General features: G+C 37.4%; 1 protein-coding gene across 1 annotated transcript in view; it reads right to left on the minus strand.

The window, feature by feature from the left end:
* HERC2 (HECT and RLD domain containing E3 ubiquitin protein ligase 2) overlaps nt 1-17,217 on the minus strand; it is a 105,067-nt gene extending 87,850 nt beyond the window's left edge. The window contains exons 1-6 of the mRNA XM_063305010.1: nt 17,117-17,217; nt 5,934-6,048; nt 4,348-4,485; nt 745-964; nt 334-434; nt 33-189 (exon numbers count right to left, since the gene is read on the minus strand). Of these exons, the coding sequence (XP_063161080.1) occupies nt 33-189; nt 334-434; nt 745-964; nt 4,348-4,485; nt 5,934-6,048; nt 17,117-17,188 (803 nt within the window). The 5' untranslated portion in view covers nt 17,189-17,217. The remainder of the gene's footprint in view (nt 1-32; nt 190-333; nt 435-744; nt 965-4,347; nt 4,486-5,933; nt 6,049-17,116) is intronic.
* Nucleotides 17,218-18,293: the final 1,076 nt, after the last annotated feature.

The raw sequence follows: 18,293 nt of genomic DNA on the forward strand, positions 1-18,293 counted from the left end.
GACCAAGCTCAAACAATATTTTGAAAACTTACCCAGTTACAACAGACCTTAGAAACTTAGTTGCTCTCTCCACAACTTCCAACCATACAGAGGATACTGTTCCTTCATCAAACAGGGATGCTTCGGATAGGGCTCGTAGGGCATCCAGAGACTCTTGTAACAATTCACTGCAAAGATCTGCATCCTCACCTAAGTATGTAATGTGTTTTAGCTGTAGTAGATATTTCACAGCACAGGAAAACGGGCAATTGAAGAGTTTGGGTTTTTTTCATCAAAACTGATCTGCAAATTTACAGTAGAACAGTTACGCCACACTCAACATGTAATTCATACCTGATCTCCAAGCTCGCCGTAGGAATGCAAATGCAAAAGAAAGGGCCGCTCTGGATCCTACTCGGGCAAGACCTTCAACACCTTTGCTTACAGATCTAGGACTACAGGAGAGAAATTAAAGAATTATCTCTTGCTTAAATCCAACACAAACCTTCCCCCCAAAAAGTGTTTAAACCAGGATTCAAACCCAACTGCCTCAAAAGATATGAACAATAAATGAGAGTGTCTGGCATGCAGTCAAGAAATAATGTGGTACCATTCTGACAAAACTTTATAAGAATTCATATTCTATGCAAAACAAATCTGCTAATAATTCCTTATATGCAGAAACAAAATCCTAATGATATTATTACAGGATGGAATTGGGGTAGTGGGGGAGAACAGACTGGATTTCTTTCATCAAGCTTTTACCTTTTCTTATCCACCATGGGCAATGGGATATTGCTACTTTTCCGCTTAACCTTGACATTCTCCAGAAGAACACTCCTATTTAATGCGATAAAATAGCGTTCTAATATAGCAAGCCTCTGTTTTAGCCTGAGAGCAGAGAGAGTCGTAGTCGCAGTTTTCTTGGCTAGAACCTGCTGCTCCTTTACTAGTACATAAAGACACTCTTTCAGTTCGTTCACATCTACAACAAACACAACAATAGGACACGTAATGCACTTAGCAAAATGTATAAAACTATTCAAAAATTGAATATAACTTTGAATTATGTTCATAGTTAAAGTATAACACAAATATAATGGAGAGTAATGTTAAATTAATATTTTGGAACATCACAGACATTATTATGGTATTTATTTAATTTCTGTTTAAGAAAGAAGACATTCTCTTATTTTGGCACTGATCACACTTAACCTTTCTTACATACTTTCAGATACTTCCTCAACAAAATTAACAAATCATGTTTTCTTCACTTTTGCTAATCTCAAGAGCATCAGTGGCACATTCATCATTTATAGGCAATTATACAGTACTCAAGACATTAAACAGCGTATCTCATAGATTCTCAATACAACAGCTGCAAAGGAATAAAACCAACTCTATTTATGTTTACATTTCTATAGCATAAAGTGTATTTATCTGCACTCTTCAAATAATTCTACAAAATGAAATAGAATGCAAAATACCTTATAGTAAAAAAAACCAAAAACTAAGACTATGCCATTCAAGGACCTTCTGTAATATAGATGTGTCCCCACCCAAGCCTTACTGAAATTTTGCCTCTAGTTAACCAAGTCAAGATGTGCAATAATGCTGGACAGCAAGCAGAAAATTTGGCCTGATGATGTTACAGCCACAGGAGCTTGTTAGCTCCAATTTGAGTGCTACAAATGTTTAATATTTACATACCCTTGTGCAATTTAATCACTTATGAAATTTTAAAATATGTTTGCCATAAATCTTCAACTTCTAATAGTAATGTGATGTGTTCATTTTTATTATGTATCTCACTCCATTACTGCATTTTTTAAAATAAACTGAAGGTAATGAAACCAATTTTTTTTACAAGAAAGACTTCTGAATAACAAAAAGCTTTTTAGCAAGAAAATTGATTGAACAGACTGATATAAGTGGAAATTCAAAACCTTCCAAAGAAGTGGCAATTTTAGTGAAATCTACCTTTATAAAAGAACAAGAGATTTTAAATTCTGCAAGTCGCTATGTAATGTTAGTAGTCAACTATGAAAATCCTCAGATGGCTTAGATAGATTTTCATGATTCAACAAACGATAAACCAAATTTTGCTAAACCTTTTGCAGATCAAATAAGAGTTGCTGGAGATTTCTGAAGGACCTTCCCCACCTCATCCCAATTTAAATCCTACATTAGTCCATATCACTCCATTGCATCGGATGACGTGAGCTGTAGCTCATGAAAGCTTATGCCTTTTAATAACATTTGTCAGTCTGAAAAGGTGCTACCAAACTCCTTCAGATTTTTGGCTACCACAGACTAATACAGCAATCCTCTTACAAAGAAAAGCCTCAGATTTACTAGGATTCCTTCCTATCCTCACTGCACCTGTTGCAATCCTACCAGATTTCTGGTACAGGACACCTATTAATGAGTCAGCTTAATGAGAAAAAGAAGGTATGTAAATATCTACAGTACTAAACTGGAAGTACATAAGATTTTCCTTGAATTTGATTTAGTAAACATAAACAATGATATAAGGCTTTTAAAAGGGATGTTGCAAAACAACCAATAAAATTTAATTATATAACTGCATAACAGAACCAAGCCAGCTTGCTTATGGCAATAACCATAGTAGGCTTTTGAAGGGTAAACAAAGTTAATATACTGCAGCCCATGCCATTTGCCTCTCAGGTATCTGCAGGAGACCTGTGCTGCTTAAGCTTACTGAGAACAGACCATTTTTTACCTGTATTAATTCTCCATATGCTTTGTAGGCAATACTTTTTATAAATTTACAGAAGTCACTATGTAAAGAAAATATTGCAAAATACTATTTGAGATTCTCAGGTTATTAGCAACAGTTAGTTCTTTTTAACAACTCCATGCCTGTGCATATGCATGTTTATACAAACACATCACACACCCTTCCCTTCCTGCATCCTCTTCTACTACACGCATGGACATTTATCTTCAATCCAAGTCCATTTTTTCCACAACAACCCTATGAGGTGCTCTGTGCCAAAAGCCACCCAGCCAGCTTTCATGTTGTCTTAACCAAGAGTCATAACAGAATACAAATAGACAAAGGATCCATACTAATTTAAATCCCTTTCATTTAATTAATCTACTCTAGGTATAACTAATCTGGATCCACACAACATGGGAAAGCTATGCTTTAAAGAAAGCTTAACAGTCTTTTTTAGCTAAAATAAATATAGGTAATCCTCGAGTTACAATCACTTGTTCAACAACTGTTCAAAGTTATGACAGTGCTGAACGAGGGGGACTTACGACCAGTCCATGAAGTTGTGTCCATCACAGCATCCCCGAAGTCACGCGATCACAATCCAGGCACTCAGTGCCCGGCTTGCAATTACGACATCGCAGTGAGCTGTGGTCATGTGATTGTGATTTCCAGTATTCTCTGCCAGCTCCTCACAAGCAAAGTCAATGGGGAAGCCAGTAGGAAATCAGAAGTCGTTCCTGCAGCTGCCACTTTTTTGCCCACCTGCGCTCCGGAGCGCCTGCCCGCAGCACCCCCACTCACCCTCCCACAGCCCCCACATACCCATCCGTACTTCCAGAGCACCTGCCTGTGGCACCACCCCACGGCACCTGTGCATCTGCCGGCCTACTTGCCTGGGACTCCTGCCTCTTCCCACTTAGCAGTCTGGGGGTTACAACAGCAACCAGAACTGCCAGGATTGCTGTCACTAAGCAATACTGTCACATGATGTCAGGCTTTATGACCACATTGCTTAGCAATGGAAATTCCAGTCACAATTGCCATCATAACCTGAAGACTACCTGTATTAACAAATTTCTTAAACAAGTGGGTGTTAAGCTACTATCTTAGCATTTAATACTTTCATGGCTGCAAGATAGCAGCTCACAATGTTTCTGTGGAACTAGTTTGGTAATTTAAGTGAATTCCTGGTTTAATATGTAACAGCTGCAGAAACAAAAGTATAATAATACCCAAAAAGAGTCAGTTTTCCACTCATACAGATTTATCATAGAAATAAAACAGTCAACTCCAAAATGTGTAACTGATTTGGTCAGCAAGGTCTTTCTGTATAATTGCTGCAAAAAATTATTGAAAGCCAGTTAATACTGCAAAGCAAAGAGATAAGAAATACTGCTTTAAAATCAGAGACCGCTCTTCCTGTCTCAACCAAGATTCTGGGTTCATCTTGCTAGTGTGCCAGAATTTATTTTCTGGAAATTAACTATTTATATTATTGTAGTATTTACTGTATTATTTAAAACAAAATATATATTAATTTGACTGCTTAAATTAACAGAACATCTTCACTGGAGTGGGGGGGGAGTTATCTTCTTTAAGCCCCTTTTTTTTTTTTAAGATATTACCTGGCTGTTTTCCCCAAATCCAACTCTCAACAATTGATTTGGCTCTATAGGTAGGCAGCGGTGTATCGTCTTCATCTTTCCTCTCCTTGTCATTCTGATCTTCTTTCTTTGATCCAGCCTGACCTTCAGTGTTTTCCTCTATAGGATTTTAAAAACAATACAACTGTGAAAATCTTTTTTTTTTAAGCATTTGTCAGTCCAAGCATTCAAAAGGTCATTCTGTGTCCCCATATTCACTCTAATATCACCACTGCTTGGGGAAGACAGGAGAGACAGAAGAAACTTAACTGTCACAGGTTTAACAGCTTCTCTTTCACTTGGCAACACATTTCTCTCCCGCTGAAAAACTTGTATCTCATTGTTAATCACTTCTGAGAATCAAAATGTTTACTTCACACACAAACTGGAACTTCTACCACTGTAACTTTATGAACGCCAACTTTCCCATTTATCTAATTTCATATTTTACACGATGTTTATTTCTTCGCACATTTTAGTCAAGGGTTGCTTAGTAGCACTGGTTTGTTTTCTCATCTCTAGACTGAGCAGCAAGACATTGTATTAACATATCTTCCTTGAAATGATTATCATTTTTGGGATGTATTAAAAGCCGGTAGTATACGTATAATTATGGCAAGTCAAATTTCTTAAATTATTCTTCTGGCTACCACTTCGAGGCTTTTAAGTAATAGAATGGATCCAAAACTGAAATAATTTTAGAGAGAGAACAGTACAAAAAAACTGTGACAAGCACTGTTTCGTAAAATTAGATTGTAATTATTCCTTTATAAGTAAGGTAGGTAGAAAATGATAAGGCCCTCTGATTCAGAATTGTTTAACAATAGCATCAATATAACTCCTCTTCTCTACCCTTTATTATGTGAAGGGTAAATGAAGAAAATTTGTCATTCAATTATGTATAAAAAGGCTGTGTGCTCTATTCAGGTCTAGCATTGAAAACAAAATCTTGTATTCATAATTCATTAATTCTAGTTGAATAAATTTTGGGTCAGATTATTTGATCTCAGCACACTAGTTAGAAAAAAAAAAGCAGTGCTGTATAGTGACTATTGCCAAATAGTGTACTGTACCTAAATATTCCCTCCTACCTTTCTTTTTCAAGCAGACTTCACATCATTAAATTCTGGTGAATCCCTTGTGTTTATTTCAAAAGCAGTAATGAATATAAACTGGGGAATAGCTTCATTAATAAACAAAAACATGACTAATCCGTATCATACATGCAGATGTATGAGTAACCTTTTGGTGGATGGTGCTACACCTACACTTAACATATGGGGGGAATCCACAGGCCCTAGCAAGTAGAACTACAATGCAAAGCAGACAGGGCTGTCACATATGAGCAGGGTTGTTGTTGTTTTTTTTAAAAAAAATCCTGGCTTTGAAAAGGGAAGATTTGTCATGTTTATGTTAGGGCTTGCTTAAACTGTTGTGTATCTCCCACTTTAAAATAAAGATAAACTGAAGTAATTATTTTCACTATTCAAGAGCTACAAAAAGAGATTCAGGGGCCAGGTGTGGCCTTTAAGCCTTGAGTTGCCCATATCTAATATTACACAATGTACCTTTTCGTGGAGATGCTTCACCACTTTGCATAACTTCTATTCCAGTATATACGATTTCCCCATCTTTGACCATTTCATTCCACAGACCACAGAGTCCATCTCTGGTAAAAGCAAGCTTTAAGAAATGGGTGACAAAAAAAGAGTTCTGATTGTCTGCTTTTTACAGTTATTACAAACAGAATATATTATGTTTATTATATTCAATCCTTAAAATAAATCCTAAAACTTAACAATTACACAAATAATCTCAGGCCCATACTAAACAACTCATTCCATTCGAAGTGTATCCTATGCGTTTCCTGAAGAGTGTCCTTAAGCCCAAGCAAGAGGACAGCTCGTATATGAAACGTAGGGGACCTTCAAAAGCAGTTTTACGGATTACATGTCAAAGGGGAAAAAAAAATCAAGAGTCTCTGGTATACTCAAAATCAGAATTTTTGACCCATAATCTTAGACAACGTAATTGAGGTCACACCAGTGATGTAATGCACAATTTTAGAAATAGCTCTCTTAATTGCTTAATAATATAAAAAATTATATTACTCTATTTTCAAACTGACTTTTTAAAATAAAAATCCTTGCCAGTTCACTGGCAAATAGCATATTAAAATCAAAGATTCCAAAGTGAACATTTTCTAGTTACTTATATTTATAGATCACCTTTAATGGCACAATCTTCCCAATTTGTCCAACGAAGATACAATGCAAGTGCTGCAGTGAAACTATAAGGAAGTGACAAAGCTAACCAATAACTATCAGCCAGCATCCCGTACAGTACTAAGATTAAAAATAATAACCCAGCACAAAGAAATAAAATCCTTTCAGAGGAAGGCTTGAGTGAACAAATGGGTTTGTATGCATTTTCATGGGTATGATCAAAAACAAAGATGGCAAGGACCTAACAGAAGAAGAAGAGATCAAGAAAAGGTGGCAAGAATATACAGAACACCTGTATAGGAAGGATAACAATATCAGGGATAGCTTTGACGGTGTGGTCAGTGAGCTAGAGCCAGACACTCTGAAGAGTGAGGGTGAATGGGCCTTAAGAAGCATTGCTAATAACAAGGCAGCAGGAGACGACCGCATCCCAGCTGAACTGTTCAAAATCTTGCGAGATGATGCTGTCAAGGTAATGCATGCTATATGCCAGCAAATTTGGAAAACACAAGAATGGCCATCAGATTGGAAAAAATCAACTTATATCCCCATACCAAAAAAGGGAAACACTAAAGAATGTTCAAACTATCGAACAGTGGCACTCATTTCACATGCCAGTAAGGTAATGCTCAAGGTCCTGCAAGGTAGACTTCAGCAGTTCATGGAGCGAGAATTGCCAGATGTACAAGCTGGGTTTAGAAAAGGCAGAGGAACTAGGGACCAAATTGCCAATATCCGCTGGATAATGGAAAAAGCCAGGGAGTTTCAGAAAAACATCTATTTCTGTTTTAGTGACTATTCTAAAGCCTTTGACAGTGTGGACCATAACAAACTGTGGGAAGTTCTTAGTGGTATGGGGATACCAAGTCATCTTGTCTGCCTCCTGAAGAATCTGTATAACGGCCAAGTAGCAACAGTAAGAACAGACCACGGAACAACGGACTGGTTTAAGATTGGGAAAGGAATACGGCAGGGTTGTATACTCTCACCCTACCTATTCAACTTGTATGCAGAACACATCATGCGACAAGATGGGCTTGAGGAATCCAAGGCTGGAGTTAAAATTGCTGGAAGAAACATTAACAATCTCAGATATGCAGATGATACCTGTCATGAGTAAGGATGGTGAGCAGGGGGCTCCCATCCAGGCTGTAAAGCGCATGCGTAGTACTGAGGAATTAGGTAGCCATTCAAAGAGACACAGATCGGGCCTGCCTTAGCCTTTGGGGTTTATATGTCTGGGTTTTTCCCACGCTTCTTCAGTTTGTTAGGATTTTCTGTCATGTAGCAGTAATAAAACACTAGAGACCTATTCTTGTCTCAGCGTGGTTCCTGGCTGTTAGGACAATACCACTTTGATGGCTGAAAGCGAAGAGGAACTGAGGAGCCTTATGATGAAGGTGAAAGAAGAAAGTGCAAAAGCTGGCTTGCAGCTAAACCTCAAAAAAACCAAGATTATGGCAACCAGCTTGATTGATAACTGGCAAATAGAGGGAGAAAATGTAGAAGCAGTGAAAGACTTTGTACTTCTAGCTGCAAAGATTACTGCAGATGCTGACTGCAGTCAGGAAATCAAAAGACGCTTAATCCTTGGGAGAAGAGCAATGACAAATCTCGATAAAATAGTCAAGAGCAGAGACATCACACTGACAACAAAGGCCCGCATAGTTAAAGCAATGGTGTTCCCTGTAGTAACATATGGCTGCGAGAGTTGGACCATAAGGAAGACTGAGAAAAGGAAGATAGATGCTTTTGAACTGTGGTGTTGGAGGAAAATTCTGAGAGTGCCTTGGACTGCAAGAAGATCAAACCAGTCCATACTCCAGAAATAAAGCCAGACTGCTCACTTGAGGGAATGATATTAAAGGCAAAACTGAAATACTTTGGCCACATAATGAGAAGACAGGACACCCTGGAGAAGATGCTGTTGCTAGGGAGAGTGGAAGGCAAAAGGAAGCGGGGCCGACCAAGGGCAAGGTGGATAGATGATATTCTAGAGGTGATGGATTCGTCCCTGGGGGTGCTGGGGGTGTTGACGACCGACAGGAAGCTCTGGCGTGGGCTGGTCCATGAAGTCACGAAGAGTCAGAAGCGACTAAATGAATAAACAACGATGCATTTTCACAAAGAATTTTTATTTGAAGTAGATTATTTTGCTCTAAAGTGAATTACTTGCATTTAGTTCCCCTTGAAATTAATAGGATGAAGTTATGATCACCTTGTCTTACCAACTTAGTCTGGAACTAACCCAATAGCTACAATCAAATGAGCTGGGAGAACATAAAGCCTATTCCATCCTAGGTCAGAGTTTTATAAGCTGTCAAGTATGCTAAAGAGCCACAGTAGATGTGTTATACGCATGAACCTCAATGTACCTATAACTACTCAGCTGAAATGTCTGGAGAGCCTTCAAGGCCATCCTCATAGCTACAGGGTCATGAATGCATGAGTGACTCTGAATAAAGCCATTGGATGCAGGAGAAGCAATAGTTGGCACATGAGATGTAAGTATGTAAAGAACCTCAGGGATACAGCCTCCACCTCAGCAGCCCTGATTCCAGAAGGACCCCCCAAACTGGGGACAAGTTCCAGCTGGGGAGCACTACCACATCCAAAGTCAAAGATGAACTACCTCCACCCTCAGTTTCCAAATCCACAGCCACTCCATCTTGGCAGGATTCAGCCTAAGTCTGTTTCTCCCTGTCCAGATCCTAACAGCGTCTAGGCACAAGTAAGAGCTCAAGTTCAAGTACTGCAATCTCCAACTGGTAACTTTTAAATGACAACTATAGCAAAGTAAATTAAATTTGGAAACAGAGTTCTCAGTGTACATACCACAACAGTCATTTGTCTTCCACTAACCTCAGCAAATGAAGAATTTTAAAAATGAGCATGCTATTTTAGCTGTACTGGCAGTTAAGTCTACTTTTTTCAATCAGCTGAGACAGTAAACCTAAAAAGCAACTATACAACTTCAAACCACTGAAAAACTTTTAACAAAAAAAGGAAAAACCAAAAATTATTTTTAAAAAAGAGAAGGATTAAAAAGAAAAAAGAAAAAATATACAGTAAACATATATACAATGAAGCTCAGGATTTAAACAACAATTTAAACCTTGACCACAGGGAATCATGTTGATTAGATTTTCCAAAATATTGGTAAAAGGCCAGTTCATATGCATGAGTATACACATCTTTCAAACCGAGTCTCAAATCATCTTAATTGAAGCCAATGTATGATCAGTTCAAAGTTGTTCATACTGTATTTCTGAAGGTCCTTCAAAACCAGTTATTCCCAAAATGGAAATGTTAAGACAATTATCATCAGAGCCAATCAACAACTTCATCAGTCTCTCTCCAGAATAATTGTGAGACATCTTCCCTAGCATTCTATTGATTGTAGAAAGTATAAAATAAGCCCCAAACACGCACAGTAATTTAGCAACTCCATAATGATCTGCATCATATTAAACAGCACCCATTTTAAAGAAATTCCATGAGCATATTAAAGTGGAAGCAAATAAATGTACATCAGCTGAATTCACAAGCTGTGTATAGAAGATCAACTTTGAAAACTGTTCTCTTCCAACAAAAAAATGCAAAACAAGGAAAGAAGCACAATAATTTTGATAACCTTGTTTTAAATTAGTCTGGGCTTTAGTATCTCTTCTTAGAATTTAGCTTATCACTGAACTCAGCAAGAAGAAACCTGCTGGCAGATCTTCATTTTCTGTCTTGTATTTATTTAGAATTCCTTTTGTTTGATTTAGGAGGACTTTATATTTCTAAGTGCAACTCAAAAGCATGAGGCATAGTTGCTCTTGCTCATGAAACACACTCCTTAAGTGGTAAAACAAAAAAGCACTCACAAACTTTAACATCAGATACAAATCTTGCAAATTAACCTTGTTTGGTTGTAACAATAAACAAATTATACATTGCTACCTCCATCAATTGTAATTCTTGACACTTTACGAGCAGAACATTCCATGTAGGAGCAGTCTGGTTCCTGAAGACCAGGATTCCATTCTTCTCCAAGCATCCAGTTTTTCTCCCAAAGTCTTGAATGTTCCTGAAGTTGTATGTACACAGAAGTGGATTGTCCATAACAAAAGATAGTTCACCACATTAAGAAATACCCAGAATGTTTGAGGGAAAAATGAAATGTTCCAGAGCTGAGTTGCTCCCACATGGAATGTATTCTACAGCAATTCTACTTACAGTAATCTATTCAAGGAAAATAGATGATATATTACTTTAGCTGTTTTTAAGTTCTTCCAAAAGTTTTTGGATATCTTGTCTCAGTGAACTTGACTTTCAACAGAATTAAACTACTATTAACTAGCTGTTCCAATGGTGTGCCAAGATATTATACTCAACAGACTGTCTGAACAACTATGGTGTCATGATCTCTGTTCCAATGTTCCTGGAAAACATCGTAACGTGTTCCCATGCCATGCTGGTGCTGACACAGGTTGCTGTACGGGAGAGGGCTGTTCCTGTTCCCTTGTACCAGGCTGCAATGCGAGGAGTGAAGAATGCATGTTTGGGTTATCTTAACTGGTCAAGGACATTTTGCGCAGACCGGCAGGAGCCGTTAGGGGCACCTGCAGGGAATGGAATTCTGCTGACTCTGGGGGGAGGAACTGGACACTGCTTGGGTTTTTACTGGGAGAAATCCCAGTGCTTTCACTATTCTCAGCTTTGCTTGTGATCCTGCATACTATTCATTATTAAATCAGATATCCATGAAAGCCCTGTGTGAGTCTGATAGTGATTTTGAATAGGCAATCATTACATATGGTAAAAAGGCCAAACTGCTTTTCACTTTTATGCCAAAGAATCAGATAAGATATATGCAACTTACAAAATATGCATGAAATATATCTTTATGAATGCCATGCTGTAATCTATTGGGAAACAGCAAAGATACAACCATGTAAAGAATTTCCCCTCGTGGCCCTATCTACACCCATTCATATGCTACTTGCATCTTAGTATCTTACGTTGTTGTTATTCTTCCCTCTCAAAATGCATCCCAAATTTTAGAGATTGCAGGTATCTTCCCCGCCTATTTCTGAGAACAGGCAGCTTTGTCTGGAACACAGTTATTGCTGAAATCATGATTTCTTCTATCACATATTATGCAGGTCAAGTCTTGTTCTTGTTGCCTATCTGCTATATGACATGATAAAATATGTTGGGGAAAGATCCTCCTGAAGAGTATGTATGTGGTCACTAACAGTCGACACCAACTTGATGGCACATAATCAATCAATCAATCAATAATGAAACATTAACAAGCCCAGTGCCAGTTTGCACCTATTCATGTGTTCCACTCTACAGTGGCTCACATGTTGGCTCACATGTTACATAAGCTGATGTCATTCCTTTTAACTCAAATAAAAACATACAGAAAAAGCTGAAAGCTAATTACATGGCAACTGCCATCAAAAGATCCTAGTTTTTCTCCTCTGGATAAGAGGACATTTGGCACTGACAACCAAGGAAAGTGTGCATGGAAGCTATACTATAAATAACCATGCTGTGTAAGATTATAGTACACATAATGCCACTTAACATGATGCTGAAACTAAGCTTGGGTGGCTCATTCCAACAGGTAGTGGCATATCAATAAACACATAAGCATCTAAATCATTCTCTTAAAACAAAAATATTTTTATAGCTCTGAACTGTCTTATCGTTGTTTTTCATACTGATTTTAAATAAAGCCAATTTGATATGTCAGTTGTGAGATGTGAAAACCTAAAGAATGGGGGAACAGAAAATACAGGGGGAAAAAAATTTCGCCTGGTTTGCCCCCAATAGCTCTTTTGTCTTGACTTCCCCACCAAGCCCCCAACAACTGGAAAAATTGAAAAAAAAGAATTATAAAATAGTTCTTAATATTTTGATTTTATATAATACATACAAAACGTTTAAAGAAACTGGTCTATGTTGGAAATACAGCAATTCCAAAAAACAAAAGCCAAAAGTTTATTTCAACACAAGCCAACTTTCATTTTTTACAACTTCAAGAAAATGTTTCAAGTATTAAACAGTACTATCTAATGGAAAAGAATTAGCCTCCTCTTACAAAAGATGTAAAGGAAAAGATATCTTTCACTAGCAAGTGGAAAGAATATTGCCTCATTTCCTAGTAAAAAAAATATTTTGAGATGTATAGAGACTTTCATTATAGTACTTTTTATTTCAAGTTTATTAAATGGATTTTTAAGCATTCCTGCTACAAACTTTAGATAATTCCTATCAATAATGAATTAAGCCAATTTACAGCTTGATCCTTGATAAAGATTTTAAAGTGTTTAATTGCAGAACTAACAAGGACAGTGAAGTTCAACTGTCCTCTTCATTTCCACAGAAACAGACCAGATAATTTGCAAATATGAGATAACTGCTAGGAACTCCATAGACAAATCTTTCACAGCCCCATTAAATGTACTGAGTAAGCTGAGACCAAAGAGTATGAAGCACTGATTACCAGATAAGTTCACATGTTGCAAACTACACCATAGTTTCCTTGGGTATGACTTACAGTACTATGATGTACAAAACCAACAATTCTCAGCTATTCAACAAAGCTTGCTTCGAGTAATTTGGTTTAGTGTGAGCACAGTCATTTCTGTGATCCAACATTATCAGTGATTGTGAGATATGTTGGAGCACAGGAATTTATTCTTAAATTGTCATAATATTTGTCCATTCATGACAGTGTATCAATTGGCAATAGTTCTCCAAATTTACATGCAATAATCTTTTTTGATTAGAGTATCCACTATTCAATCAATGTTTAACTGCAAATGCCTGGTACTGAAGCCAAGATCTTCTGAATGTCAAGCATGTGTGCTGCTACTGACTTTTTCTTTTCTCTGACCTTAAGCCATTCAAGGTACAACACTGAATTACAATGTAAGTTGCATCAGTGTTCAGTCTGTTCCTGCACTAAAACTTTCAAAAACCACAAATATTCAATAAAATGAATTAAATTTATTTTCATAAAATAAACGAAATACTGCTATGCTAATTTTTCACTAGAGTTTTATGCATTAAAATCTGATTCATTTTAATTTTTATAAAATACAAAAAAGTTATACAGCATTAACAAGTGCTTTCAGAAAAGCCCAAAAAGGTTCCATAACCAATATATATAAATAACCCAGTCCCATTTAATTAGGCTATTAGCAAAGTGTTTTGGTGGCTGACCTTCAGCAGGAATTGGACTGAAAGCATTAGTCCTCTTTTAACACTATCCTTCTGGGCCACCTAACAAGATTAATTCTAGGTGGCATTGGGTTCCAATAACACGGAGCCATCCTGTCAGACAATCCAGAGGACGGAGCTGGGAAACTACTGCTCGATGTCAAAGCTATGATAGATAATCTTCCACTGATTTGTTTATTTAGAGGATTATTTATTGCCTCAAGGGCCTAGGCCTCTAGGCAATACATGGAACTCAGCAAGCCTGTTGGTTTGTTCAAAAAAGAATGGCTTAGGACAGTGTATAATCCCAGTCAGATAATGTATCAGCTACAATATTTTCTGATCCATCTGAACTGGCAAGAGATCCGTTCAGTTACATTATGGTGAAACATACGCCACCCAGTTATTTATTAACTTCAATAAATGGAAAATGTAGCATCTGGATTGCTAATCTATACATTATATCATGATCACATCATGCTAATACTGAAAGATCTACACAAATACCTATTGTTTTCCCAAGTTCATTTTATTATTAAAAGTCTTAGGGCCTGACTCTGTTAAGGACAACTTGTCTCATTACAGGCTGCCAAAGTTGATAACTCTGAATATACTTTTGAATTCACCCACCCAGTTTGTTACACTATTTATGTAGAAATCTGACTACGTTTCCCACACACTATTAACTTCATATTTACAGAAGATGACCAGAAGATCCCATTGTAAAACAGTATTACCTAACTAGAAAAAAAAATAGCCTTATCTCACAAAACTTGTGAAGGAGAAGTTATCTGATTTTAGCTAAGAACCAGAAAGAATACTAATTTATTCCCTGATTTAACAGCCAAACTCTATAGCTAGTCTATTTATTTTATTTAGTAAATTTGTATGGCCACCCATCTCACAAGAAGTGACTCTGCATATAAATCAGTTGAACATGTTTTCAGCTTAACTGCCATTGAGTATTGCTCTAACACTACCATTTATTCAAACTGTTGAAAATATTTCACACTTCTGTTCTATGCAGTATGCAGCACTTGATCTTTGGAGATGTGCTCCATGTCCTCTTAATGTCTTCTAAATTACGTTTCCATGGCAATGATAGCCTGGCCTTAACTTTGCAATTTGGAGATTATATGCAAAACATGTATAAAGGCTTATGAGTATGGATGATACTGGAATTTTATACATTCTAAAAAATATAACCTGAAACATATAGTTAGCATGCAAATTCTTGTACCTCCTAACCTGAAAGAGAACAAATATCCTTTATTGAAAAAAATAAATTTCTCCTATCCTAAGAAACATGGAACTATAAAGCATTATGAAATGTATAATGAAATCTCTCTGCAGCTCTAGAAACTATGCCTAATAACTACCAGTGAAGTAAAAATAGAGACACCCCAAAAGCACAATATATCCACCAACAAACAGTAAAATTCACCTGGCCAACCTGCCATTATGCACACTGAGGGGGAAGTAAAAAGAAGGAAAACCAAAGCTGGTTCATCTGTAGAAAGGAAATTTAGTATTCTGCTCTGATCCTCAATCAGAAAAAAAGTCTTAATGTTAAATTAAATTGTAGCTGTTAAAACTTCATTACTTACTTGCCTGGTTCACACCACAGTAAACCACAATAAGATTTGTTTGTTAACCATCATATGTGAACCACCCATAGTGGCTTACTGCAAAGTATAAATCAAGCTACTATGATTTAACCAACATATTATGGTTAAAAAATCTAGACTATAATGTATGAGCCCAGCACTATGTTAATTCTTTGTCATTAGCCACTCGAAATGATGAATAAAACACAAAGACATCTAAATGGTAATGAACCAACCCCAAAACAAGCTTGTATTTGAATAAATGTGTATACTCCCAATGCATCACAACATTTGTATTTCCAGTAATTTCCCTTTTTCTACATATAGGAACCACAAAAATATCTAAGAACATCTCCAGTGATGTTAAAGAGACCTCCAGTGGTATAAAGACTAAAATAGATCTCTAGTGTCAGTTATTACAATTTTGGTGTAGGGATGTGCAAAACTTTCCATGCATGCAACAGCTAATTCTGGGTAGTCCATGTCTGGACTGAAACACACATGCTTGGTCCAGACACAGGACTGAAGCATGTATATTCTATGCAGAAGTGTTCTGGTAGTGGGTGAGGAAAAAAACAAGGATATCAGCTGCAGCACTGCACAGTAGCTAAGGAGAGGTAAGGTAAGGAAGCTATGAGAAACTTGGAGAGGACAGATGGATTAGGAGAATAGCTGCCACCACCAATATTCTTGGCTACACGCACGGTATATCTACCCGCCTTCCCATTTTCCTAGGGCCTTCCTTTCCCTACCTCCCTTTAGCTACAGGTGCCAGTGCCCTTGGCTTCATGTACTGAGACGATCAGAACAGCAGGCAGGCAGACCAGTTGAGTTCACCACACTTGAAACCAAGGACATATGCTGCAGCAGCTAAAGATGCTGGGAAAATCAGCAGGTTGACTATCCACCACTGATGTCCTTAACTTCAAGGATAGCATATCCAACTAGTCTGGAACTTCCTAAGTCTTTCTCTACCTCCTCTTAGCTGTCACCAGTGATAACAAAGTCCTTGGCTTTAAGCATGATGTACTGGGAGGTACAGAAATGAAAATGCTGGGAAGTTGAGATGGTGGGCTAGCACACAGGCATTTGCAACAGGGGAGAGAGAAGTGAGGTGCACCAGCAAAACTCTGACCAAATGTGGAAGAACTAAAATGTTCCAAGTTTCAGTTCAGCTGAACCACACCCAATTAAAATAGTCTGGCAGAATTTGGAAATACTATGTGCTTCAAGTTCAAAACAAAGTGCACATCCTTACTTTGATGTTTTACAAAAGTCAACTGACTACCTACCCCTACTCACTTTTGTTGATCAACAGGCCCATAATTCAAACATTTAAAATTAAAATGTTTCAACACTAATGTTAGTAACTTTTTTACTATATTGTCATCACATTAATCCATATAATTCAAATCTGTGATAGAGAGCATTGTAAGAAAACAAGCTACCATAAAAATTAAAAGACTTATTAAATCTACTTTCATAGGAACACTGTATCTAATGCAGTTCCTCTTTTAACATACAAATATGACAAAGGTAAGGTTTCATTATTTCTCCTGAGCAAATTATCAGGTCATTTTCAATAGAAACAGCTAATTTCAATCTCTTTTTCAATTACCAAATAAAATTACATTGCTTTCAAAAACAAAAGCTCTCGTATTACATAGCCATTAAATATAAACACCGAGGAGTTCTTACCTGTAAATCTGTCTTCAGCCATTTGGAATCAAATCTAATCTGAGCAGCCAAACAAAAGGATTCAGAAGACATTTTCTTTTCCAGCTGTTTTGGCTGGCTTGGCAACCTATCATAATATATATGTATATATGTTTTACTGGGAGTGACAGAATAATCTACTCAAGTGTATTTGCACATATATAATCTCCCCAGATGATGTCATGCTCTCCTAACAACCATTCACTACAGCAAGTTACAGCAGTCAAGTACTGTATATTGTAAGCAGAGAAACAAGACCATTAGTACTCTGTTGGCAAGAGTTGTTTATATCACAGAAGAGCCCTCCCAAAGCTGAAGTGAAAAACATCCCCTTCTATTGCACCATACTATACTTTCAGAAGCTTGTGCTGCTGCTATCATTCAGGTTTGTAATTGGTGCATGAAATAAATAATTAACAGTCATGCAAGACAACAAAACCAAACCAATCATCCCTGCTCACCCTGAAAAAGCAAGTGATGGCCTGGAAGAATCAAACTGCTTTCACTAGGAGAACTCCACCAGTCCTGTGTTTATTCTCCAGTCTCATCTTCAAATTCACTTTTAAGAGAGGCTGCACCTATTATTATCATGCATGTATTTTTTTTGCTATCTATTTTAAGATGCAAATCTTTTTGCTAACCAAAATACACACATGTGTAGCAGGGGGAGAAAAAGTGCCATCTTGGACAGCAACCTCGAAGGCTACAAAATAATAGTTCATTTTTGGAGAACCTTTTATCCTTGTAATTATTTTGTTACAACAGAGTTATGGGGTGGGGAAAGAGACCACACCAAACTCTGGAAATACCCCGTATGTTAACGCGGGTACTATTTTTGTCTTGTAAGCCTTTAATATTCAAATAAAAAAATTTTCCTGAATCGCCCATAAAAAAAAATTAAACATGCAATCTTCCCAACTCGAAGCCAAAAACGCTCCTTAGGAATGAAAGTCATGTTCATGCCCTTTCTTTCCCTCCTGTTCGTTCTTTCATATGGGATGAGCTACTGGCCTGCATTTGGTGTTTTCTAGCGTTGTTGCCGCCCCTGACATCCAAGGACGCCCCCCCGCCACACGCCTCCAACAAACAGATGCACCAGCCTCAGCCTCCTTGGCAATGCAGGGGAGGCCCGACTCCAGGGGAGGGTGGGGAAGGCGAG

This window comes from Candoia aspera, chromosome 5 (assembly GCF_035149785.1).
Source record: "Candoia aspera isolate rCanAsp1 chromosome 5, rCanAsp1.hap2, whole genome shotgun sequence".
NCBI classification, from domain to species: domain Eukaryota; kingdom Metazoa; phylum Chordata; class Lepidosauria; order Squamata; family Boidae; genus Candoia; species Candoia aspera.